Source organism: Sander lucioperca, chromosome 9 (genome assembly GCF_008315115.2).
Source record: "Sander lucioperca isolate FBNREF2018 chromosome 9, SLUC_FBN_1.2, whole genome shotgun sequence".
Taxonomy (NCBI): domain Eukaryota; kingdom Metazoa; phylum Chordata; class Actinopteri; order Perciformes; family Percidae; genus Sander; species Sander lucioperca.
Window position 1 is genome coordinate 22735257 of NC_050181.1, and position 26311 is coordinate 22761567.

General features: G+C 39.2%; 1 protein-coding gene across 2 annotated transcripts in view; it reads right to left on the reverse strand.

The window, feature by feature from the left end:
- Positions 1-1069: 1069 nt before the first annotated feature.
- LOC116043998 (disks large-associated protein 1-like) overlaps positions 1070-26311 on the reverse strand; it is a 108140-nt gene continuing 82898 nt past the window's right edge. Inside the window, exons 7-17 of one of the 2 annotated variants that reach the window (XM_031291049.2) lie at positions 26067-26191; positions 24859-24984; positions 24544-24702; positions 23714-23796; positions 21156-21201; positions 17836-18117; positions 16041-16173; positions 15296-15387; positions 14639-14791; positions 9689-10068; positions 1070-1079 (exon numbers count right to left, since the gene is read on the reverse strand). In XM_031291049.2, coding sequence (XP_031146909.1) covers positions 9844-10068; positions 14639-14791; positions 15296-15387; positions 16041-16173; positions 17836-18117; positions 21156-21201; positions 23714-23796; positions 24544-24702; positions 24859-24984; positions 26067-26191 — 1424 coding nt within the window. In that variant the 3' untranslated portion in view covers positions 1070-1079; positions 9689-9843. Of the gene's footprint in view, positions 1080-9688; positions 10069-10360; positions 11765-14638; positions 14792-15295; positions 15388-16040; positions 16174-17835; positions 18118-21155; positions 21202-23713; positions 23797-24543; positions 24703-24858; positions 24985-26066; positions 26192-26311 lie in introns of those variants that run through there. The other variant, XM_031291051.2, reaches the window with a different exon arrangement.

Below are 26311 nucleotides of genomic sequence, written 5' to 3' on the forward strand. Positions count from 1 at the left end.
ACAACAGACATGAAAACAGCTGGGTGAACCTGCTCGCTCAAAGAGGGCGTTTCCTCACAGAGAGGAGCTATTTTTTCATTTATTTTTTGTGCGCTTCATTGCGAAATCACAACATTACAACAAAATCAGCACAAATACAACATAAAAGCTTATGGCATTGCCAGGGGAAATACATATAGCTAAGCAATAAAGCCTCATAGAGGGGAGCTGTGCAACCTGTTCTCACTCCAAACTCTTAAGATATGGACGCTTGGTCAGTGGCTCTCAGCGTCAGATACGACGCACTAAGCACCCCTGAGTGTGTGTATGGAACGCACCGGGCAGAGCAGCAGCTCCACGGCGCGTTAAGATGACGTAGTATTAAGAGCGACAATGGTAGTGACTAGTACGAAAACCCAAAATTCCTCATAGGGTGGTGGTTGGTTCAAACAACACAGGACTTTCACCCCAGAGACCGGGGTTCGTGTCCCGCCTGAAGGGAAAATGTTCATTTTTATAACCCCACCCACGATCTTTTCCTAAACCCAACTGTCGTGTTCTTCTTTTCCTAAACTCAACTGTCCCGTTCTTCTTTTCCTAAACTCAACTGTCCCATTCTTCTTTTCCTAAACTCAACTGTCCCGTTCTTCTTTTCCTAAACTCAACTGTCCCGTTCTTCTTTTCCTAAACTCAACTGTCCCGTTCTTGTCCCGGGTGTCAAGTAAATGTACCTTTTATAAGCCCACCCACGATCTTTTCCTAAACCTAACTGCGTCAAAAGTGACAATAGTCCCAACCCAGCACGTTTAGATTAAGCGCATTTAGATATGATGCCAAAGGAGACGTTTAGCGGCACCTGACCAAGCTTAGTATTTTTCGCGATGGGAGTGAGGATGTGTTGTGTTGTGAGTCATTTCTTTCTTATTTTTTTAAGATTATCTTTTGGGCTTTATTAGATGAGATAGCTGAAGCCAGGAAAGGTCAGCAGGTTGGACTCGAACCTGGGCCACTGTGGTAAGGGCCTCAGTGTATGGGGCGACGCGCTCATCCAGGTGAGCTACCAGGGAGCCCCTGTGGGTCATCTTACTAATGTTCAGAGCCTTTTGGTGAGGCTAAACTATATAAATTGAACAGAGAGATGGAGGAAGCGGCGTTTTGCGTATCGTTGATCATTTTAAAGACTACGACAGTTAACTGATGAAGGTCTGAGACCGAAACGTTGTATTTTTCTAAATAAATTATTGCTTGCGTATAATGGTCAGTGTGCGGGACTCTTCTCTAAAGACTACGACAGAGAAAGTAAGCACACTTTGTTCAGCAGATGTGTAACAGGCTTTAGTCCACAGCTGTTCAGTATGTTGTTGTCACTTTGATATTAGAAAGACAGTTTAACTCCTTGCTAGGAGAGTATACATATATGGGGTTTAACAAATACATTTAACAAAACAAAATATATACTTTTTTAATTACAGGAAACAGGGTAGAAAAAGTCAGTGAATTAACTTAAGCTGAGACTAGCTGTGACTGTGATGTAAAAAAAGGGGTCAGTTTCTGGGTTTAACTCAAATTGACCAGTTATGTATTTTGAGCTCTGTAGGACAGTGTACTCACCAGATTCTGCTGTTTAGTTGACAAAAATCGATGGATTCTGTGAAAGATTAATCTTAATTCTCTCTTAACCCTCTAAAGAACAAAAGACACACCAGCGAGTCCAAGCGATGTTTAACAACAATCCTACTCAAAAAGCGTTATTACAGAATTTCATTTTAGACATTTATTTACTATTTTATTAATATATTACGCTACTTTTGTGAACCCAAGACTTTTGTACACTCATTTCAAGCACCAAAACAATTGAGTGTAGGTATGTTTTCACAAGAGATTTGAGAAATTTCAAAAAGCGAACATCAGCTTTTCAGCTTTAAGTCCAAATTGTCTCTTTACACATTGCCCTGGAACAAATTTGGAGCCTCACTATACAGAAAGATGAGTTTGTTCTGAACATTTTGCTATGAAACACACAGGGATCAGTTATATGCAAATACCCTTAAAAGGTGAATTTAAAAAGAAATGTAAAATGCCATTAGACCTCAGAGGGTTAATTAAATAGTTAATAAATGTCTAAAATGAAATTTTGTAATATCGCTTTTTAAGCAGTTGAGTGTCAAACATCGCTTGGACTCGCTGGTGTGTCTTTCGTTCTTTAGAGGGTTAAATGTCTCTGTAATAAAACTAATTGTTATGGCAAGTCATGAACAAAAACACAGTAATGTATCGGTCACCTGTCCTGAAAAAACAAAAACACAAATAAAACATTGTAAGTTAAATCTCTAACATGGCTGAGAACGATATGAGACAGACACCAAATAAAAAACATCATTATGAATACATTTTAGTAATGCATAGGTTTCTAAACTATGGGTTTCAAAGCAACAACCATGCATAAAGTATGTCTGTCTGCCTTTTTTGGCGCACGGATCCCTCTAGAGGACAATCAGTATAATCCTGCAGCAGATGTTATTTAATCCTCAGTGCACTACTGCCATCATGTGCTTACAGGGGAAAACACACCCAGGATGCATGTTACAATGTCTGCATCTCGTTCCACAGCTATTAATAATGTATAATCTATCAGGTGTCTCATTTTTTTTCTTCTTTTGTGAATGCAATGCGCTTTCATAGTTTTCTGCCCTTTTATTTCTTTTAAGCTTATCAATACGCCGTCTTCCGTCTATTATTTTATGTGTAATTATATATTATTTCATATATATCTAAGCCTTTTTGGCATTTCTTTGCCTCATGTAAAGCATGCTGAATTGCCTCAATATTTGAAACAAAGTGAATAAAACGGCATTGCTTTAGTGGTTTAATTCACTTGATGGCTACAGGAAATATTTACTCCATCACTGAAACAAAACTAGTCCATGCAAACCATAAGATTCGATTAATGTGTTTATGTTCCCAAATAGCTTTAGAGATCAGTCATGGAGGAAGATTTGATAAGTTAATTTTATTATGGGTTCATATCAGTAGTTATGGACATATAACCATCTCTTTACAATACAACATAAGATCAGAAGAGTTTGACAGACCACTTCAACAGAATCTGAGTTTTAAAAAAAAATCAATAAATAAGAGCATAAATAAACCAAATACATGTTTTCAACTTAGATATAGATTCATAAGTACTAATATTGTGTCTGCATGCGTCATGAAACACCCTCGACCATTTTCTGTACAAACACAAGAGATCTGTCGCAGGTACGAGCGGAGAGTTAATGTACAGAATGAGTCTATGAGGCTACTAGACCGTACTGAGGAAAGGCCCGACATAGAAAACAGGAGACTCAGGAAGCACTTTATAGAGACCTCACACACACACACACACACACACACACACACACACACACACACACACAGTGCATCTTCCATAATGGTAATATATACATATGAAATGCATACAAACTTTATAACACATAGACTCTCACGCACGCACGCACACACGCACGCACGCACGCACGCACGCACGCGCGCGCGCGCGCGCACACACACACACACACACACACACACACACACACACACACACACACACACACAGTTTGAGTAACAGAACACCATGTCTGGGAGACCCTGATTTTATAGACTACATTTCTCATCTTTTCCTGAGGAGCTAGATCAAGCACACCATTGATTGGAGTTACTTGGGTTTTTAGCAGCATTAGATCCAAGGTTAGTTTCCATGAAAGTCAAAGAGTGCCAATTTGAATTTTTAACTCCCACTGTATGATTTTTGTTTACATCGTTTTTGAGCTTTTGTCAAAGTGCAATGTGACCGAGCCAGATGAAAAATGCAACAATAACTACGATTACACATAAATATTCCGGTTTTAGCCCTTATTCCGAAAAAGACGATTTTCAAACTAAGCTGTTTACATGGCTAATGAAAATGAATATTCCACTAATATTCCCGTTTACTTGTTGGACCGTGCGAACACAGGGTCCCTCTTTCATCCCTTCAACCAGCTTCTTGAAAAGGTCGGTGTAGCGATGTGTGCACATATCCAAAAACCTGTTGATATCCAAATCTTTCATAATGTTTAAAAGTAGCTGTGTTTCTTCTTCTTAACTGGTCTGCAGCTTTGCAAACTGTTGGCTGGTTGGTTTGTGTACGGCAACCATAGCAACGCACAGAGCTGAACATAAACTGTAAACTGACAAGAGGCCGTAAACTGGGCGTAAACTGCGGTAAAAACCCAATGCCTCTAAAACCTGAATAATACCGGAATATCCCACATCTTAATCGGAAAATGCAATATTCGGAAAAAGGCCTTATTCGGAATATTCAACTGGAATATGCTGTTTTCATGACTTGTATCAAATTCGGAATATTGTCATATTCGGAATAATATGGAATATTGGTTTGCATGTAAACATACTCAGTGCTGCAACTTCACCCCAGAATTGCACCAAATCTACCAAACTATAGGTGTGAAAGCGCCCTAAAGCAAACTAGTTTCCAATTTAATTTTCAGGTTTTGGTGGCACAGTTTTTTTGCCAGTTTAAAATGTAAAGTTCATTTTACATTTTCTTTCATTTTCATAAAATGAGTGTTACCTTCGGAGTACAATGAGAATTATTTTTTATTTTCAAAGGTGACATTTTAATTCTTTAATTGCAATTTTAATTTAGTCACATGTAACATGCAAACAAATCGATCATTTAATTTGATAAAAGTTTTAGTTTCAATATTGGCATCCTTCATCTTCCACAGTTTCTACCTTTTTGTTTTCGCATTTCACATTTGTCATTTTTGACACCACAGCTTCAAAGTGTGGACATTCTCCGGTAGCCGTTTTGTATCTCCAACTAGCTCTTTTCTAATGTGAGTCATCCCAAGCCAATTCCCAATGTGCATATCTTCCTGTTTCCCCCGGTTCCCATTCGTGTCATGTTGTTACTGTTCTACTGTTCCTCCCAAACACGCAGACAGTAAGCTTGCTACTAAAGAAATGATTCAGTAAACGGTAAAAGAAAAACAAAAAACTCTTTCAGCATCTGTATGGCCCTTTCCTCTTGATAAGAAGGGTATTTCACATTAATTATGGCTCACTGTCATCATCATCAAACACAGAGGTAATTAGATCCTGTACAAAATTACATCCCCTCCCCACACACGCACAACTAATCTTTACAAAAGAAGAAAATAAATACTGAATACTTTCATCAAAAACACATCATCATCATCATCATCATAGAATAGTCTAGAATCCTGTGAACCGTACTTTAGATTTCCAGTGTTGCTCTGGAGAAATAAATGGCAGTTGTATAAGAGGTTGTCACAATAAATGTTGGCATAAGTAGTAGTAGCAGTATAAATGGCATTATCACAGATAAACAACATGAAGTGGCTCTAAGAAAAATCATCGTGGCCCCAAAGATGTTTCCTTTGTCACTGTTGAAACCAGGTGTGGTTCAGCTGTTGAATATGAAATATGGATTTGGAAAGTCTCCTTATGGCACTTTAAAGCTCTGATCAATAAAAGTGTAGCAGTAACAGACAGCAGCTTCTCATCCGTATAAACTGAGCGCTGATTCCTTGATTGATTACATCTGTGACCAAGTTCAATCTGCTGTTGGAACTGGTGTGTTCACTAGGAGATGTCTTTGCACAAAACGTGTGGAGTCGTGTGCTTTTTAAAAGCTTCTTGTTTTGGTTTTGTTGTTTTTTTTTGCAGTGAAGGGGTACTCAAGCAATTTAGTATTGCACTTTCATAAAGTTTGGGGGACTCGCAGGAGACAGATTAATCAAGGGTGGTCAAAACTGAAGCAGCAGAGGCTGAGATATTCTGACTTTTAGTCCTTCCTGTGGGTTTAGCTCCAAAATGCTGGATCCTACATTTTCCATTATGCAACTTGAAAGTATCTCTTTGTTAGACCCTCTCTGCATGATAAACACAGACACACACACACACACACACACACACACACACACACACACACACACACACACACACACACACACACACACACACACACACACATCTTTCAGACTCCAGATCTCCAGTTTGTTACACAGGCTTTCTGTTTTAAATTAAAATAAATTTGAAGTCTCCAGGCCCAAGCTGAGATAACCTCAATGACATCACTGTGACATAATCAGGGTTATTTTGTGAGACCTGACAAAGCTAGGGACACAGAAGACATGATACAACTGTTTTCACAGGCTGAGTAGGACTCAAAAAGATGAGTAAATTGACTTTCACGTGTAAAGTCGCATCAACTATCATTCTTATGTGTCGCCTAATCCGGGAAAATCTGTAGCACTGAAACAACACTTCTTTGGCCATTTTGTTCAGGGACATTTGCATTAACTCCAAGTCCCTGGAAGCTGTTTGGCAACCACTGGATTACTACTAATGGCTAGATTCATAGCCCTTTGTGTCTAAAACTGTCTGATGGATTTCTACACAGCCAAAAGAAGATTATATCTGTGTTAATACCAATTAGATTTTTCCAATTAAACCAACTAAATCTTGACATGGCTTGTCTATACATCTATTTATCTAATGAAGAAAAACAATTCATTTAAACATCTTAAAATTAGAAAGATGATTCAACGTTTTAATTGCACAACTACAGTAGCTACTTAAGAGACGCCATGAGATTATTACTACAATGCACATTCGGTTCAGTCTCATTTCGTCTTATTAATTATAGGGTCTTGTGATACATAGTAAATCTTTGAGCACTTCCATAAAGCTCATTATCTCCACTAAATATTGCTTAAGTGTAAATGTACCCTGTAAAATACAAATCACCTTGAAATCGAAGAAGGAGAATGGACAAGAGGATTAAACCAAAGAGGGAGAAAATGTGTTAGAAAAAATCAATTCATTTCATTATTAGGCATTTTTTCCACTGTAACATAGTATCTTTGACAATATCAGCACTTCATAATCCACTTGATGGCTTTCTATGTTAAAAGAAAATTGTGTTTGTTTACAACTTAGATTTTGTAGTTTTGGTCATCAAAAACTGAATTGGTAAAATACTGAGGGCGCAGCCACACCAGCCATTGGACAGTTTTGAAACAAATCTTAAATTAAGAGTTTTAGAAAACTTGATTAAAACCTGCCTGGTGGCTCTTATTTGCAGTGCCCTGTGTAATTCGTGTGACCCAACTGGTGAGTACAAAATAATTCCAACCAAAAAGAATGAATGTCAAAAACAATGACAATAGATCTAAGTTTGTAAAAAAGCAGAATTTTCTTTTAAAATATTGTCCCCATTTCTAACAGGGTTCACCGTAGAGAAAGGAAATACCAGTTGATCATTACATGAAGTTGCTAACTTCAATACAGAACTGATGTAGTGTGGAGACGGAGAGGAAGATGAAAGATCAACAGTGATCATGGCGGGCTCTTCTCCAGTGGGAAGAGAGAGACACTGTTTCTATATTACAACAGCCTGCAGTGTTCATACAGCCACAAGACCTGAAAGTATTACCTGTGAGTGCTGATGTGTTCAGTATGTGTGAGTGTGGAGTCCATATGACAGTCAATGATTGTGTGTTTACTCTGTGCGTGTGTGTGTGTGTGTGTGTGTGTGTGTGTGTGTGTGTGTGTGTGTAAGATTGTCCATCACCTCTGTACATATTAATGTTATGTGTAATATTACAAGACCCACAGACAAAACCTTCAACATCTACCAAAAGTCAAACTAAGTCCTGGATGATCTGACCAAACCTGTAAGACTGAAATCAGTCTGCCACCACTCTGCTGGTGGTACTAAATATCTGACTTTTGACACTCTTTTCTCCTACCATTAGTCAAAACCTGATTTCTGTCTCGAAGAGATTATTATGCTTCAAATTAACTAGCTTGTAAGTAGGATTGGGCATCGAGAGCCGGTTCCCACTTGGAATCGTTTTAAAAATTTCGATTCCAATGGAATCGGTTTTTGTAATGGAATCGTTTGGAAAATTTGGTTTAGAATCCGATCATCGGTTCCAAATTTAACACAAATAACTAACAAAGTTTTGGTTTCTATAGCGGCCATCGTACTTCCAAGCACTTGTTGTGTTGCAGCTAGGAGCACAGTAAGCGGCGCTCTAAAGTGTGGCTTTATTTTACGTTGAAAAAGCCTGTAAAACACCATTGATTAAAAATAAAATGTTCCTCTTATCTTCGAAATAAGCATGTGACCCGTTTCAACTCCACCCCTAAAGAATCGGACAAGAAACGATAAGAACCGGAATCGAAAGGAAGAATCGGAATTGGAATCAGAATTGTTAAAATCAAAACGATGCCCAGCCCTACTCGTAAGACATGTCATCCAGTCCTGTCTAAAACTTCCACACTGGAAGGCGAGGTGAAATGCCTGCAGACTGTCCTCACCCAGAAAACGACCATATAAGTTGATTGTGCAAGCTGCTTATAACGACCCAAATTGACATTTATTGTTTTGCAGTGACCTCTAGTGACAGTAATAATTAGTGAGGTGACAAAGTAGAAGAGGAACAACCTCTGTTTTAGGAGAAAGGTTGGGGTGGTGGATAGTTCAAACAAAGAAAGGTCTTTCACTCAGTAGACCGGGGTTTGTGTCTCGTGTGAAACCAACAGTCAGATGTTAACATTTTTTAAATGAACTGACTTTTACGGACCTAAGACCGTAATGTAGCTATGTCCTCATTTTACGTGACTTGTTTTAGGCCAATCCCTGTTATCTTACTAACTCTAACCAAGTATTTTTGTTGCCTAAACTTCAGTATTCCATTTCACTGCTACGTGTTTAAAACTGCAATCGTTAAATATTATAGAATGGTCACTCGATTAAAAATGCCACTGTGGTCACATGTTTTGGTCACGTGTTTTGGTCACGTGCTTTAGTCACATATTCAAAATGGCCACCATGTGGCCATTTCACAGCATTAAATTAAACGGTCATATATGTTGTTTTGTGAGTCAATGGCATCGACGTATTCTGTCGTTTAGGTATGAGGACGTGTTGAAAGCCTGACATCATAGCCTCCTCCTGGCTGCACACCACTGCCTCCCTGTTCTCTCTCAAACAACTCTATCTTTTGTGTGTCTTTGTAGTTCAAACAATTGAACTGTACTAATGGAAAAAACAGGTTTGATAAAATGACTGATAATTTGCGGAGCCTTTGCGCATGACACTGTGATGTCGTCATTTTAGGATCTTCCTCAGCAGATGGACAATTTATTAGACATTTTTAAATAATTTGTATTTTAATTCAGCTCAATCTAGGTTGGATTACACATACTATGGAGAACCACTGTAACATAGCTGCAGTTGAGATATATTAGAAGTTAGACACATGTATTTGAAGGCAGTGTTCCAACATTACAGGTATGCTGCATGTGTCTAAATAATGGGTCTACACTGTAAAAGTCTTGGTGTGTTAGAGGTTTGGACAGCTCTTGGACAGCTCTCGGGCCATGGCCAACTGGTGCTCCCCACTGAAGGGTACGGTATCTAGGGTCTTGGAAAGTCAAATGCATGTAGGTCGGTAGGGGTGTAACGCAAAGCCAATGTCCGTATCTTGGGAAGGTTGATGTTGATATTTTAATTTGTCATGTGCTTGTGGTTCATGTTTTTTCCTATCTACAGATTTTCGTTTTATAAATACTTATAACACAGATGTTTTTTCTTCAATACATGATAGCCGTCTTCGCTGCATTCAACACAATTGATGATCTGGGCATATCTAAATAAAGTATTTATATTTGGTTACACCCCTGTACCTTGGCGTGGACAACCATTCATTTTTGTGTTTGTGTTGTGTATGGTGTGTGTGTGTACTGCATGTCAACCCTGTGTGTGTGTCCCTGGTAGTGTCCTCATAGCCTTGTCTGAGCCTCGGGGATGTAAATCTCGATGCTGTCAGCGCTCTCCGTAGCTGAGTTTTGCCGTACGGATGCGGCTCTCTTGGCGGCCAACAGGCGCTTCCTGGCCTCCTGCCGTTGTTTCTCTGAGCTCTCCAGGGAGCGGTCTCTGGCCAGAGGGGGGTGGTGGTGGGGGCCCTTGGGAGGCTTTTTTGGCACTGGAGGTGGGAGCCGCCTCTCCTGGTGGGAGAGGACGGTAGGGGAGGAGGGGAGAACATTTCAGGAAAACGACACATGTATTTGTGTGTGTATGTGTGTGTGTGTGTGTGTGTGTGTGTGTGTGTGTGCGTGCGCCTTTGATGCCCATTGTAAATGCTATCTGTAATGCTTGTTTAGTGGATTTTGGTTTAATGTATTTCTATGCACTTTACATATGTGTAATAGTGTAAGTAAATAAGAGGTCAGAAAAAATAGACATTTTGTATAATTCTTTTTTCATCATCCTTCACATCTTTTACATAGTGCATTACACACCGTTTCTGTAATACTGCAGCTCTTAACTTATTCCCTACATGTGTTGATTCACAAGTTTGTTCCATTTTCTCTATTATACAACCTTTTTTCTTTACTGTACAACAAACTATCTGCATGGGGATGGCTAAGATCATACCTACTGTACATTATTGTCAAATGTGTGTTTGTATGTGACACAACCTTGTATAGTCTGAGGCTTTTATATACATATGCATGCAAGCTAGGTATTATAGTATTATAACATTATATTACTTTTACATAATTAAGTGCTTGCAAGAGTATCCTGTGGCAAGGTCTGTTCCTGCGCCTATTTTATTTTTTCATCAACTGTGCATACATAAACATGGCACCAGTTTTACTACTATGCAGACGACATAATGCCCTCTCTTTCTACTGACACCACAAATGCCCTTAAAGACAATTCTGGTACATTATTTTTTATACTTGCTGTTTTGTGAAGCACTTTGTAACGTGGATTTTAAAAAATAATACAGAATATAATAATCTTTATTTATCGAGCACTTTTTAAAATCCACGTTACAGTTTTGTCCATCATTTCTACCAGTTATGACAACATTGTACTATGTTAAGTTCCTCTTGAGAGACAAGAGACTGAATTAAAGTAGCTGCTCTGATTTAGCTTCCCTACCTTTGCACTCTGTAAAATTCTGTATTTATTTCATTGCCTTATTTATTGCTGGTTTCAAAATCATATTCTGCACTGAGCTGAGCTTTTGTCCACATGCGTCTGACCTCACTTTAAAATGGACTGAAGACTAATGCTGAATTTCCATAGTCCAGTACAGCACACATTAGCTGTACTGGACTGGACTGCATCCTAACAAAAGGCAGTAACCATTCTTATCTTCATAGTAGGGAAAGACAAAGGCTTCCCAAACATATGAATATGCTGAATTGGGTTAATAAGTTAGACTTTTCCCTTCTAGTTGCAATAAATCTTGGTTGAAATCTCATGTCATATTTTAATGTTGTATTTGTTTCTTGTTGGCATACTCCTCTTTTACTGGTGTTTTATTTGGTTTTATTTGCCTCCTAATTCCCTTTTTTTTGTTTTTGGTGTTTTAGGGTTGGAGTTTATGCACGTCTTTCTAATTGTATCTAACAGTGTGCTGTAAGGTGTATTTGTGGAGAAGAAATATTAGCCACACTCTCTCCGCTCCATCTATCTTCACACTGGCAGCTACAACACACACACAACAAAAAGCCACACAAACGGTTGCAGGCGGCAGAGGGAAGGAAGGAAGGGCAGAAGGAAGCATGGACAGATGGATGGAAAGACAGATATGATGGATCTACGGAGGCCCAGAGGTGTCAAGGCCCTGTGGTGTTGTTGGCATTGCAGTTATGCTGATTGATGCGTGGCTGTTTGCAAGCGCCTTCACTGTCAACACAAAAAAGCACAAGAAAAGAAAAGACAATAATGAGAGCAAATGAGGAAGCCAGCAAAGTCAGTATTCACAATGATAGCAAAGCCACAACATACACTGCTGAAAGAGAGAAAACAGGCCAGGCAGAAGACATCTGAAAGAGATTTACAGATACACCAAAGATACAATATGCAGAAGGAAGAGTATCTGTATCACTACAGAGACCAAGTCAGACAACCATGCACTCACTCCGCACCATGAGAGAAAAGCTGAGTGATACTGCCCAATTAAAAAAAGGCTTTCTTTGCTTCGGTCATTGTCATGTGTGTGTATGTATAGATTGTTGATTCGCCAAGATAAAAGCTATTTTGAAGTGACGCTAAACTTAAGATCCCTCCTGATTGCAAGTTCTTTTTCAACATGAATTCACCACCAAATCCCCATTTTACCCTTATATTTTGTTAGGGTCAAATTTGATCCGTTTTCACTTCAGTTCAGATATGTAAAAAGTTCATTTACTTTCTTTTATTGAAACAAGGCTTCATGATATCCTCAGAAACAGGTATTCTAACACAACAAACGATGCTGTCACAATTTTAGTAAATTTAAAAAAAGTGTGACCCGGCAGAGAATATTGGCTGTTGCATAAGTTATGTGCTGCTTTGTGGATCAAATTTGGCTCAATTTGCCCCCACCACACCACACACCCATAATAAGTTAGCTATGAGGTGAAAAACAATATTGGATGATAATCACTGTTTTATGAGTATTTTGGGCTGAGTTAAATCACGGGTCAATTATGACCCACTAACACAAAAGATGTGTGCAGCTTTCTAACACATTACAAGGGTTAAAGGTAGCGTAAGGACATTGTGAAAATGTTTTATCATCCAAAATGACTGCTGTCACCAGGCTTCCATCCAGGAACCTCAGGTGTGATTTACACTCGGATTATGAGCTAATAAAGAGTGTTACTTTGAAAAGGATGAGTCTTGCAGATTAAACAATTGGAGTTTGGAAAGTGCTCCGTGATATGACATATTTCATATTGATGTAAAAGCCCCAAAACACTCTGGCATCTTATAACAACAGTCCTACAGGTTCATGTCATGACACAATGTGTGAGATGGTGTAATAAAATCTTAGTCTCAAACTAAGCGTCACACTGTGATCTCTGTGCATGTCAGATTGTGTAACAAATGTCTGGTCATCAATCATCCACAATGAAAATGAAATAAAATAAAAATGGAGGAAAGCAGCGACATCAACTCGCATCATCACAAGCTTTGCAAAATACAACAAAAAGCAAGCTACAGTATCTAGTCTAGAGCTGGCACAGAGAGAGAGAGAGAGAGAGAGAGAGAGAGAGAGGCAGAGAGAGAGAGAGAGAGCGATGATTCAAAAATGTTATGATCAGGAAAACCAAGAGTGTTTTCTGTTCTCTTGCAGGCTGCATCACTGATGTACTTTAATATTGATTTTGCTGTTAAAGCGTTTAGTTAATGACCACCGTGAGCCCTCTTCTCATAGTAAACCCACTGATAGATTTTCCCATCATTTTCATTATTTAACATGAATAGAGAGTGAAAGATGCTTGCTTTACAATAAGCGACAGTAAAAGCAGTGAATGACAGGACGTACAGTTGGGAGTGTCGTTTCATTCCTACTTGCTCAAATGCTGTGCGTTAAAGCTATAGTGCGTAGTTTCTGTCTCCCCCATGAGGAATTCTAAGTAATGACAACAAAACTGTCAGTGCATCAACATGATACAAGCCTTCCGCGACAGACGGACGACACCAATTTCTGAACACAGCCATACTGAGAAACACAGAGAGAGTTGTGTGGAGCTCATCGTCTTAATTAGCTTTGTAGCAACTCATTTGGCAATGGCTTGAATGTAACAGATAGTAAAAGTTACACACTAAAGCTTTAAGCAATTGACTCATGTGACAGTGACCTGTGGGAATTTTAAAATTGATTTTGCCGTTGAAGCTTTTGTTAACGACAATCGTGAGCACTCTTCTCATAGTGAACCCACTGATACATTTTCCCATCGTTTCAATTTTTTTGAACATCCATAGAGAGCGAACTCTGATGCTTGCTTTATAAAATCCTACAGTACAAGCCTTGAATGACAGGATGTTAAGCCCACATGCTGTATGTAAAGTGATTGTGTTAAAGTGACCTGTGTGCTTGTTCAGACATACCATATGACAATAAATTAGATAATAAGATAAATGTAATGGCGGGCATGTCTGAAAGGGGTTTAAACACTCCAAAATCTCAAAGTCTTTAAGGGCTTTTAAAAGGAACTTTGCATGCTGTTATAGTAGCTCTAGAAAATAGTGATAAACAGGCAAACTGCCTTCACTGTGCAATTCTTTGTGAATCTGAAACCGATTGCACAAAATATTAAAACCACTGATCAGGAACAGTTGATTTCTGTTGAGCCTGATGAATAATTACCTGGCTAACACAATTTGTGTTTCCATTGGGTGTTCACCTTATCTAAATTGACTCCAAAGCATTTGAAGTACAGAAGTTAGGCGAAAAACAAGACTGTTTAGTTGTAGAGTAAATTAGATCTGGAAAAAAAGCTGTGATTTAACGGAGGAACAGCAGAGCAGTAAATATCCCTTTGGGTACCATAAACAAAAGTAATTTGTTACCAAATGAGACATTTATATTATATTTATAATTACTCACATTCATAATAACCATGAGAAAAACCTGGGAAAGAACAACATTAAACCTTCTATTCAGATGATGTTGTTATCCCTGGTCAGCCAGTCAGCATACTGGAAGCTTATGTGTGTGTGTGTGTGTGTGTGTGTGTGTGTGTGTGTGTGTGTGTGTGTGTGTGTGTGTGTGTGTGTGTGTGTGTGTACCTTTCTGTCAGGGGGATCCAGGGGTCTCCAGTTGTTGGCTCTGAGCTGGTGAAGCTCATCAAACTTTAGGCTTATGTTCTCAATGGACAGCTGAAGCATATCCCAAAAGCCCGCCAGGTCTGAGGCCACAGGACGAGGGTGGGCGTTGGGGTTCTACGACAGGAGAAAAGGAGGAGAAGGTGGAGAAAAAATAATGTCAAAGTTGAAAGCCGGGGAAGAGGAAATTAATGAAAATGGTTTTACACATTAGGCAACACATCCTCACTCCCATCGCGTAAAATACGGACACTTGGTCAGGTGTCTTTGCCGTTGTTACTGACGCTAAAAGTCTCCTTTAGCGCCCATGATGATGCAGAGACTCACAGAGATCGCAGATGTGAAAGACCCGGGAACGCTGACCAATCAGAGCAGACTGGGCTTAAAAGGGGGCTTAAAGAGACAAGTGCTAAAACTGAATGTTTCAGACAAACAAAAAAATTGTGTGATTTTTAAACATTAAAGCATGTAAACATGTTCTAGTGGAACTGAGAGGAGAAAGCAGGAAACAAATTACAAATCTTAGTTTGTTCAAAAGTCTATTATACAAAAAGTGAAAAATGTGTAACAGTGTAAATTATTGACTGCATGTTATTGTCAGTGTGAGTGTTTCACACTCACCAGATTCTCCTCACACAGCTCCCTGAACTGTTGAAACTTCTGGGACATCAGAAGCTGAGCGCTTCCTACAGCACTCCTCATCTTGCCGAGGACTGTGAGGATAGACACAGAGTTTTAGAAAGAGACTAAACTACAGAACATCCATCTGTTCTTGAGAAAATGTACAACAGACAGTTCAAAACACATTTTAGCTCTTCCATGTGCAGATGTCAAGTACATGAACTAAGAATGCCCACGGTGCAATTATTAGTTCGTTGCAAAAAAGTCACATATATCTTAGCAGAAAGTTGAAAAATGTTGCGTTTACTTCACACAAGAGCAGCCATTTTCCCCTGTTGCCATGATAACGTTATGAAGTGACGTAATTACGCGACGTGAACATCATCGAAAAGCTGCAAACCCCGCGATGAAGCCATGATGAAACTGCAGTTTTTGCAAGTTCCCGCAATTTCATCGCATAAAATTGCATAAATAGCCCGCATATTCCATCGCATTTTTTAAGAAAACTAATAATAAATAATCAAGGATTTTTGCCCGTAAAAATCTGAAAAAAGCATTTTTCTGGAAGGACTGCTATGTGATTACTTTTTCATAGTAATGTATTTCCCTTTAAAACATTTTTTTCCCAGAATAGAATAATGTACTAATGTCAGATTTTAGGGCAAATAAAATAAGGCCTTTCCTATGTTGTAACATACACACTTGGAACCTAAACATGACGGACAAAACCCACAGAAAGACATACTATCTTCAGGCAGGTCATTCTCCCGTTGGTCGAGCTCCATCTGTCGACACCAGCCCTCCATGCGATCAGTCTCGGCCTGCAGCAGCTTCAGAAACCAGCGTCCATCTCTGTGACACACCGACCGCTGCACCGCCTGCCATTCAAACATTCAGATGTTCACAACATGTAGAGACACACCTGCATAGACAATTTGTATACTCACTATCATGTAACAAAGCCAGTAATGTGGAAAAATCATGAAGCTCATATATGTCGAGAGTTAAAATTTTGTTGCCTGTTACCAATTAATAATTTGCAAGATCAAAAATCCTGGAATGGGCTGATAACTAACTTACTTATAACTTAACATAAAATATAATTTCAAGAAAAAAAATTTGGCACCTTTGTAATCTTCTAAGAATCCTTTTTTTATTGCAATATTTACTTCCTTTAAACACATTACTAGTACATCCTTTAACTATTTAAAGCAGGGGTTTTCAATGTTTTTTAGGCCAAGGAGGGCTTAGCTGAAAAAGAGACAGAGCAGGACCCCCTACTGCATATATTGTACAAAATGTTGTTGCATATTAAACTGGGCCTACAATACAATAACGTTTAGGGCGGCCTAAAGCCTTTACACATACCTTTTTATGGTGTATATAATACTAAGCTTTTAAAATAAAAACTGTTGGCATATTCATATATTTATACATCATGTTTTTATGTTAAAATGTGGCACAGTGAATCCTTAAACTTAATTTAATCTGTGGATGACCTTATGAGTACCTTAACTATAGTCCAGTAAGCCTATCATTAGTGCTGTCTGCATTAAAAAAATATGTATCTTTACTACTACTACTACTACTACTACTACTACTACTAATAATAATAATAATAATAAGACTGAAGGCTCTGGCACCCATGGTGGTAATATGTTAGATTCATGAAAATGTATATTGTCAGACATCTTTTTTGTTTGTTTTTTAAACCATCGAACAATAATTTGGTGGCCCCCCTGCAGCAACTCTGAGGATCCCCCGTTGAAGAGCTCTGATTTAAAGGATCATGCTTATGACCATTGTTGACCATTTCCAAATGCATTAAATACAGTTGTACATGTTTGGATGTGTTTTTTCTACTGTTCCAGGCCTCCATTAATTTCTGTAAAGGTATGAAAGTCAATAAGTAGAATCACGAAACTTGCTTGTGTTGTATTATCCATCACAGACCACAACAATCATTCATTTTTGTCAATTTTATATTACTGCTGCATTGTAATACAGTTTAAGTGCAGATTGATTTGAAATACACCACTGCATTTCCTCATTTACAATAATGTAACACAGTGGTTCCCAAACTTTTTCTGCAGGGCCTCTTTTGTAGATTCAAATAAGTGTTTAATCTCTCATTTTTCTTCAAAAGGCAGACTTTCAAATTTGTGCTGTAAAAGATAATCCACATCGTTCATGATGACTGCAGTTACTATCTTCCTTAAAGTAAATACTAACTACTATGTACTAAATACTGCCAACTATGAGCAAATGACTACAACAGTACTTGGCGGTAATATGAAATGTCACTTCTAGAGATTTTTTCCTCATTATTGATGAAAATATTCATTAGTGCTGCTTTAACTGTAGCGTAACATTATGAAAGCACGATAAAGTAGCAAATGATGAGTTAATTAGTGAGTGACAACAGTATTTCTGGCATGACGACTGCATTTGTAAGAAATGAATGTTGTTGTTTATGTGTTCATGTCTTGAACGTCCCTGAACCTGTTCTTATAAATATCATTGAATACACTCCCACAAACCTCCAGTATAGCAGAGCTGTTGAAGTTGACATCAAGTGAGTCATCTGTTACACTGTCTATCCAGGGGTCTGGAGGGGGGAGGATGGATGGGTCAAAGCCCACATCGTCAAAGTCATCGGAGGCACAGGCGTGGTAGTGGTTCCCTGAGCCTTGGATGCTGACTGTAGAGGTGGCAGCATCGCGGGAGTATTGTCGAGAGATGGCACCAGATGACAGGACTTCCATGTCAGTGTCCGGGGAGTCTAAAGGGGTGTCCAGCAGGTCTGGCATGTCCAGATCTGCCTGGATGGAATAATGAATACATTTCATTATACCATGGTCTGGGTGAATACTTAATTGTGATTGGCTGCAGGGTGTCTGCAGGGTGTCTATTGTGTGATATAAAAATGATATAGTACACCTACTAAGGAGTTCCGATGAAAAAAAAAACACTGAGTGAAGTCCTTCAGTGCCTCATCCTCACCAATGATGGGAATAACGGCGTTATAAATAACAGCGTTATAAATAACGGCGTTACTAACGGCGTTACTTTTTTTCAGTAACGAGTAATCTAATTGATTACTCTTCCCATCTTAATAATGCCGTTACCGTTACTGCCAAAAAATGTGGCGCGTTACTATATTTGAAGCTGTTTTTTTTTCATCAGACCAACTCTCTGAGTCTTTTTACTGTTGTTCCTTGGTTAGTGGGCAGTGCACGACGCAAGCGCATGAATGCTGACGATTGGCTGAGGTTGAGTAAAATGTCATGTTAAGTCAATCAGAGGCAGAGTTGGGCGGGTGTTCGAAAGCACGCATAGTCAGACACACAAGGAACAACACAAGCGAGTCAGTCAACGAGAGAGAGACAGGTATGGCGTTATGAAATCAAGGAGAGGGTTAACTTTTCCTGCTACAGATTTTCCACTGTGGTCAGAAAGAACAGGGGAGACACTTTGCTTCTCTCACTATGAATCTAGAGTCACCGTCACTCTCTCACTTCTCCCTCGTTCTATCACCTACTCCCCACACACACACACACACACACACACACACACACACACACACACACAGTCCGGCTCGACGCACACACCAGCGCACAAGTATAAACATCAGGCCACTTACGTTATTTGCTCTACAAAGAGTGTGTATATTTTTTATTTATTTTTGGTATAGTGCTTAACAAGCATAACTTAATTTTGCCCAGTTGTGGCCTGTTGAGGTGTTGTGTTATTTGTATCGATCGACTATATAAACATAATATCTACATACATGGTATTTGATTGGAGGCTAGTCTCACTTTGTCCCACAGCAACATTAAAATAGTTTAGATTTGTGTACATTGTTTCTGTTAATAATGTATTGTATTAAGTGTCCATTTCATTATAACATTCAGATTTATCATAAATAATTGAACATGCACATGTATTTTAAGTTCCGTTAAAGAGGGATAGGTGGAGGTGGGGTCACATTTGAGCATTTAAAAATGTACTTGAAAGTAACGCAATAGTTACTTTCTGAAGTAACTAGTTACTTTCATAATTTGTAACTGAATAACTAATTTAGTTACTTTTTGGAAAAAGTAACTAGTAACTGTAACTAATTACTTTTTAAAATGAACTTGCCCAACACTGATCCTCACACAGCACAGGAAGGCGCTAATACAAAAGCTGCAAGAGTAAACTACACTGCCCCTCTAAACTTTCTTTGTTTTACATTTAGAGATCATCTTTCATCTTTATCACTTTGATTATAAGCATTGTTATTACTACCGTTATTTTCTGTTTTTGTTTTGTCCCGTGGACAGGTGTTGAAAATTTGCAAGTGAGCTAAAACACTGGCATGGGTGGATAGCTAGCTTGTCTTGTTGTTAAACATACTGTCAAATTATATTTACCGATTGTCAATCGTACACAATGTTCTTGACTTTGAATCTCTCTAGCATAACGTTAGCTGGCTAACGTCTGGCTTGTAGCTGTTTGAGCCAAAGAGTTATACGAGCTGAGCAGACTAGTAACAGCTCTGGTTGCCAGGAAGTTATCTAAGGTCCGTCCTATTTACTGGAGAAGTGAACAACGTTTCCATTTCATAGAGAAACCTTATGGGATGGCAATTATTGTTCAAGGTACAAGTCCAACCCTCAGGTGTTACCAAGGAAACAGACTTTAGATTTTGATTGCAAAAGCATGAAAATATAAATGGTCTTACAAAATGTCATTTGGCAATTAACCATGGTATAAGTGGGTTAATGGCCTTCAAGGTGTCCAGTTCATGGCCTCAGGCATCGGGCCAGAACCGTCCATAGTCCATTAACCCCTGATAATGGACACATCGTCGAGCATTAACCCTCACATGACTGACTGAATTGACAGATTGTTGTTGGAGTGGTCGGTGCAGGTCTGTTAAGTCTTTGTCTCACCACTAGAGGTCCACTCGCTTGCAAATTATATTCAGTCTAAATTGGCCGGTTAGAAATTGTAATCCTGTGTCTGTAACTGTATCAGCTCTGATCAGGTGGTACATCATATTCATCACGGGAGATGTATCATCACAACCTTGATGTAACTCAGGGCTCAGTTCAAGGAACTAATCTTCACTTCTATGCTGATGATACTCCTCTGTATGTGCCTCTATAGTGTGTATCCTGCCATCTCCCTTGATCTGCACAGAGAATCACCAAGAATATCTTTTTCCACTAACTGAACATTGTTAAAAGACCTTTTTTTCTGTCCATGTTTGATATAAAGGTGCTGATCCATTATTTTGACCCATACTAGATTAGTGTGTTGCTCTATTTGGGTCTGTTTGAGTCTACATCATTTTGAATAGGGTCTAATATCTCCGGGTCCATTTTGTTTGAAAATGTATTTATGCGCATCATCAGGTATCGATTCATTTTAGGTCAATCCCAAATTTTTGCCCCCTACACACCACAGCTTCATAAACACAGTCTGAAAGCTTTACAAGGAAATGTGCTGATTTCTGGGTTCAGTAGATAGTTGAATGCTGTTTCAAGCGATTTCGCTAGAATTACAACTATGAGGGAAATATGTAATGTCTGACTAAAAAGAAAAGGTCATCTTTGAGTATGTATCTACTATCAGGGACTTGAACGAAACCCTCATCCTTCAAACATTAAATGATATGAAAGGACCCATACGGTTAACTCTCAAAAATAAGAAGACACAAAATTGAAGCCTTCCTGAAACTACATACGGTATTGTACTGGGAAGATATTCACTTCCGCCAAGGTTGCACAATCCTCTAAACCAAAGTACCTCGGAGCGGGTAATGATTTGAGCTGAGTAGCTCAACAACAAAAGAGCAGTAGTGGAAGCTTACCTGTACAGCTGCTGTCACGCTGTTGGAGCGCTGGAACCGACGATACCTGACAACAAGAGGTAGACAAACAGAAAATACTAAGCACCAAGATTGTTTCATGTCTGATACCATGGAACCAGCACTGGAATTGTTTTTCAAAAAAAGTGAGCCTATAGAAAATGTGTATTATTTATCTGATGTACAATTGATTTAAAATAAAAACAAGTGCAACTCATAATGAATGTGGTGTTTTATTTAGAAGAATTACATTATGTTGTTCTATGTTGCGAGAGAAAACTCAGATTGGACAGATAGTCTAGCTAGCTGTCTGGATTTAACCTGCAGAGATCTGAGGAGCAGTCAACCACAGTCCTCATAAATCCACCGGATTTAAAAAGGAAACGGAAAATACATGCATCCAGCGGAATTTCCTGCGGGATATAGACTATGGTATCAGAAACACTGGTGCTGTTAAATTCTGAAATATTTCCTTTTCCCCCATCAGTTTATTGAGAAAGCTTATTTGTTGCTCTAGCTGTCTGTATGGTGTCTTATTGACTTCTGTCTGTATAGTTTAACCTGTACTAATGTCTTGCTGTTTCCTGTTGCTCTAGTCTAAAATTATTTGGCCAAAGGACTACAGTTGAAAATTAGCCAGCTGGCTAACACTGACACATTTACAGAAATGTTAATTAATGTGTGTTGTCCTTTATAAAATAAAAAGAAGACAACAAGTTTAAAGGTAAATAGAATGGATTGCTGTCTGGTTTTAAAGGTTTTTATTGGAAAGTCAGTACAGTGCATCAACAAGACATGTCACTGCATGGATATTATCCTGCCGTTATCTTGTGTATCATGTGTTTTCATTACATTATTTATCAAAATTGTAGCTTAACAAGACAGCGCTCTGAAGTAAATTGCAGAGAAGTCTAGAAGTCACTGAAACTGGTCCTCATCCACAGTTTTTTAGAGTTTATTGCAGATGATATCCCTGACAGATGAGTCTGTGGGTGTTTATTTGTGACCAGAGAGAGATGAATAATTACACGACAGCCGTAAATGACTCAGCTAGACTCGGCTAGTCTTAAGGAAAATACGCCTCATGTAGCATGACTTCAATGACTGAAGACAGCATCTAATCAGATTACCGTGCGGAAAACTTGTGACTAACTAAAAAAATTAAATATAGGTCACAGATTTTGATATTTTACTTGATTTCACAGTGTGCTCACTAGTGCAAAATTCAGCAGTAAATGTACTGCCTGGGTCCCAGGCTGTGGAAAAGTCTCCCCCTGGGACTGGGTCAGCAAACTCTCTTGGGTGTTTTAGGTCTCAGCTGAAGACCTACCTCTTTCCTAAATGTTTTTGTGCTTGAGCCATATGCTCTATTTTGAGTAGTTATGCCTCTAAATGTTGTAACGCTTGTGCTGTTGTAATGTTTGTGTTGTACTCATCTTTTGTTCTTTTAACCTTTTTGTCTTTTGTAAAGCACTTTTTAACCTAGGTTTTGAAAGGTGCTATAGAAAAAAAAATTTCTTACTTTTCTTACTTACTTTACTTTACTTTCTTACTTGGTATGTAAGACCATATGCTTGTACCGTGGCTATCACAATTTCTGTACATAGTTTAACTTTTTCTCCAGTCTCAGAGTAAGCTTTTGTTATCACCAAAAGTAACAATGGACATAACTGCCAACAAAAAATGCTAATCTTTTAGGATTTATGTTAGGCATTTTGTTAGGTAAAGCTGGAATTTATAGTCGAAGCAAGGAGTTAACAGGAGTCCCACTGTAGTTCCTGATGCCGTAGGTTTTGATATATAAGTAGTTAAGCGCCTGTTGATATCACCTCACCCTCTAGACGGGTAAACATTTTGTTATAAATCTGTCGGTACGGCATAGCCCCTTAAGACAGTTTTTAAGGAAAAATCCAGCTTAAGGTCTTCCATTTTCTACCCTGTTCTTAAGTTAATTTATGCATCCATCCTATATACCTACATATTCCTTTTCCCTGTCATTAAAATGCTAAAGGCATGGATTGGTCAGGGAAACACCTTGAACAGGTTGCCAGTGTAGCGCTTACATATTAATCATTTACCACATTCATTTACTTACAAGCAATTCAGAGTATTTGCGTTGATCAAAATGCACACAAACAAGGAAAACATGAGGGCCAACATTCAATCTTCAAAATATGTCGGTGTGAAGTGTGAAGAAGTGCAACTTGGCTAATATCACACTGGATACCTGATACTGGACACCTGATACTGATTAAATAATTTGAAAGCTTAGTACCTCCTGTGGATTTTGTCCCCCATCACTTACATTGGAAGCACATTAGAGAGGGACCTTTTAATGGCCAGTATTAACAGGGAGACATTTTTATTAGAGTGTACAAAACCTGTTTCAGAGTGTATATGTGTAACTATTGTTTTAAGACTATATTCATGAATAACTTGTCCTTGCTTGCTCTGAAACCAAATGTCCAGCCTTGCTCATATGTGCTGGGGATGTTAAATGGTCAAGTGTATACTGAGTAAAAAGTCAACTAAAGAGAAGTAAAGAAACATGTGTGCCTCACCCTCTGTCATCCTCTACCTGCACCCCTACCGAGGTGAACTTGGATGGGTCCTCTGGATCTGGAACCTCTTCTGGTCCATCCACCTACAGGAGACAGGCGGGATAAGTTAGGGATAATGTAGTCAGTGTTGCCAACTTGGCGACTTTCTTGCTAGATTTAACAACTTTTCAGACCCTCTTAGCGACTTTATTTCAAAAAAGCGACTAACAACAAATTTAGCGACTTCAGACCATCAGGGGGAAAGCGAGATATATTATACTGTATACATTAGCGCTGTTAGCGATCCCTGTTTCCTCCTCCCTCTCTCTCCCTTTGTGATCCACTGCTCAGCGGTATGAGCTCAGTATGAGCACTAATATAGATTCAAAAAGGATTGAATTGATGTAAAAATGGTCCGCCAGAGTCGCCGTCCATGGCTTCGGTCTGTTATACTTAGCAAATGGTCTGTTATACTTAGCAACAGTCTGTTGTACAGAAATAACAGACCGTAGAATGCCGTGATTGACCAATCAGAAGTATTCAACAGGGCCGTGTAATTCCTAATAATCACCTATAGTAACACCAATTAAAACTACAACAACTAAATAATCACATCGGTTACATCATAAGAAGGACATCAATTTGTGTCAACACTGGGTCTTACTGTATGTGAAATCAATGCTTTGACAAATACTCTTGGTTTGGGGAGGTAATAGTGACTTGTGAGTAGATATGTGTATGCAGAAACACAGATATAGAGGTTCGATATAATGTTTATGTAAATGAAGCCCATTATGTCCTCTGGCCTCATCCTCTATGTCTCTCCGCCACCATTGCTGACTCATACATACCTGGATGCCTATGGAAAGACATTTGCCCTTCCTGAGTGCTTCTTTCCTGTACACATCCCGGTGGTTTTCAACAACTGGCCCCCTGCTCAGGATTGAGGGGGTGGGGGTGCTGACTGTCATGGTGCTGTTACTGACATGCTGACTGGCTGGTCCATGGACCTACATGGAAATAATGACAACAGACATTAAGTACATTGTGAATACAATATTCACAAAAGCAATGTAAATGTGTTTAATACAAATAGTCGCTTCCCAAAATTGGGAAACATTTTAAGTATGTTTTTTATTTGTACATTAACAGTCCAAAGCACTAACCTGTGCATTTGCTGCTTCTATTGCAGCTGTCAGGGCCTTCATGCTGTCAATGCTTTCTGTTGAGTTACTGAGCCCGGATTGGATGGTCATGTCACCTCTGGGTCCCTCCTCTTCCATGTATGCATCCTGGTTGGTTTTAGAAAACATGGAGCATTGCTTTCAATGTTAATATCACAATTAATATCACATAGGATCATTTATGAAATTTTTATTTGAGTTAAATAAATCAGGAGCTGGGCAAGGAGGGGAGCAACTCTACCCCACTCCTCTGCCTCCCTCACTGGCTCTCAGGGGCTGCTTGAATCCGATTCAAGACACTGGTATATGTCACTTGGACTGTGAATGGCTCAGGCCCATCCTACATCCAGGACATGATCAAACCAAAAACCCAAGACCATCTACTACGCTCTGCTCCTGCCAATCGGCTTGATACTCGAAGGGGGCCCGGCTACCGCTCTACTAAGTCACAAATGTTGGCTGTCCTGGCTCCACAATGGTGGAAAAAAAACTCCCCATTGACATTGAGGCAGTAGAAACTTAACACATCTTCCGCCGTAGACTGAAGACTCATCTGTTAAGACTTCACCTTGGCCCATACAAAAAATAAAAATACAACTCTTTCTCTATCTCCTATTGTTTATAAATGTAGCACTTGAAGAAGATCAATAGATTTGAATCTATGTACTTGCATGATTCTTGCACTTTTTAGGTTGTGCCCACATTGGTTGAATGCACTTGTTGTGAGCTGCTTTGGTTAAAAGCATGAGCTAAATAAATGTAATGTAATGAGCTGATACTGTCATATTGTTGTTGGGTTGAGCTGCATCACAGTTGGGGTACGAAACACATTGAGAAGCAAGGCAGGCAGAAGCTAGGGGCAGGGGTGGGCTCAGCCCACACAAACGTGTCTAGCCCACCCAATCAAACATTTAGAACATGTTTTCAGCTTGTGTGTTCAGTTTCCTCATGGTGGTTTTCTTGGAAAAGGACTAGTATTTTCAAGCATGTGGTGCAGGTTTTTGTACCTTAAGAGTTGAAGAGGTGTTCTTCTTTCCTGTCTAAACAACCTGAACTACAGAGAAACATACACATACCACATATTTTATTGTGTGCTTCCATATGTGCAATGTGGGAATAAGTCCTTAGGGTAGTTTAACCCTTACCCATGTTCTGTAGGGGTAGGTTAACGTAATAGACCTGTGCAGTACCTGTGCAGACTCGGTGCTGCTCTGGGCTGTGATGGAGATGTAGGGCTTGGAGGCTGTGGAGCAGGTTGAAGTTCGGGGCGGCACTGGTGGAGGAGTTTTCTTATAGGTGGTGATGCAAGATGAAACTGCAAAGAATGAGAAAGACGGGTGGGGGGATAATATATGTTAACATTCTAAACTGTATAAGTTGCAGACACAGCAGCCAGCTGTTCAAGAAACATCTCCAGCGCTAACTGCTCATATTC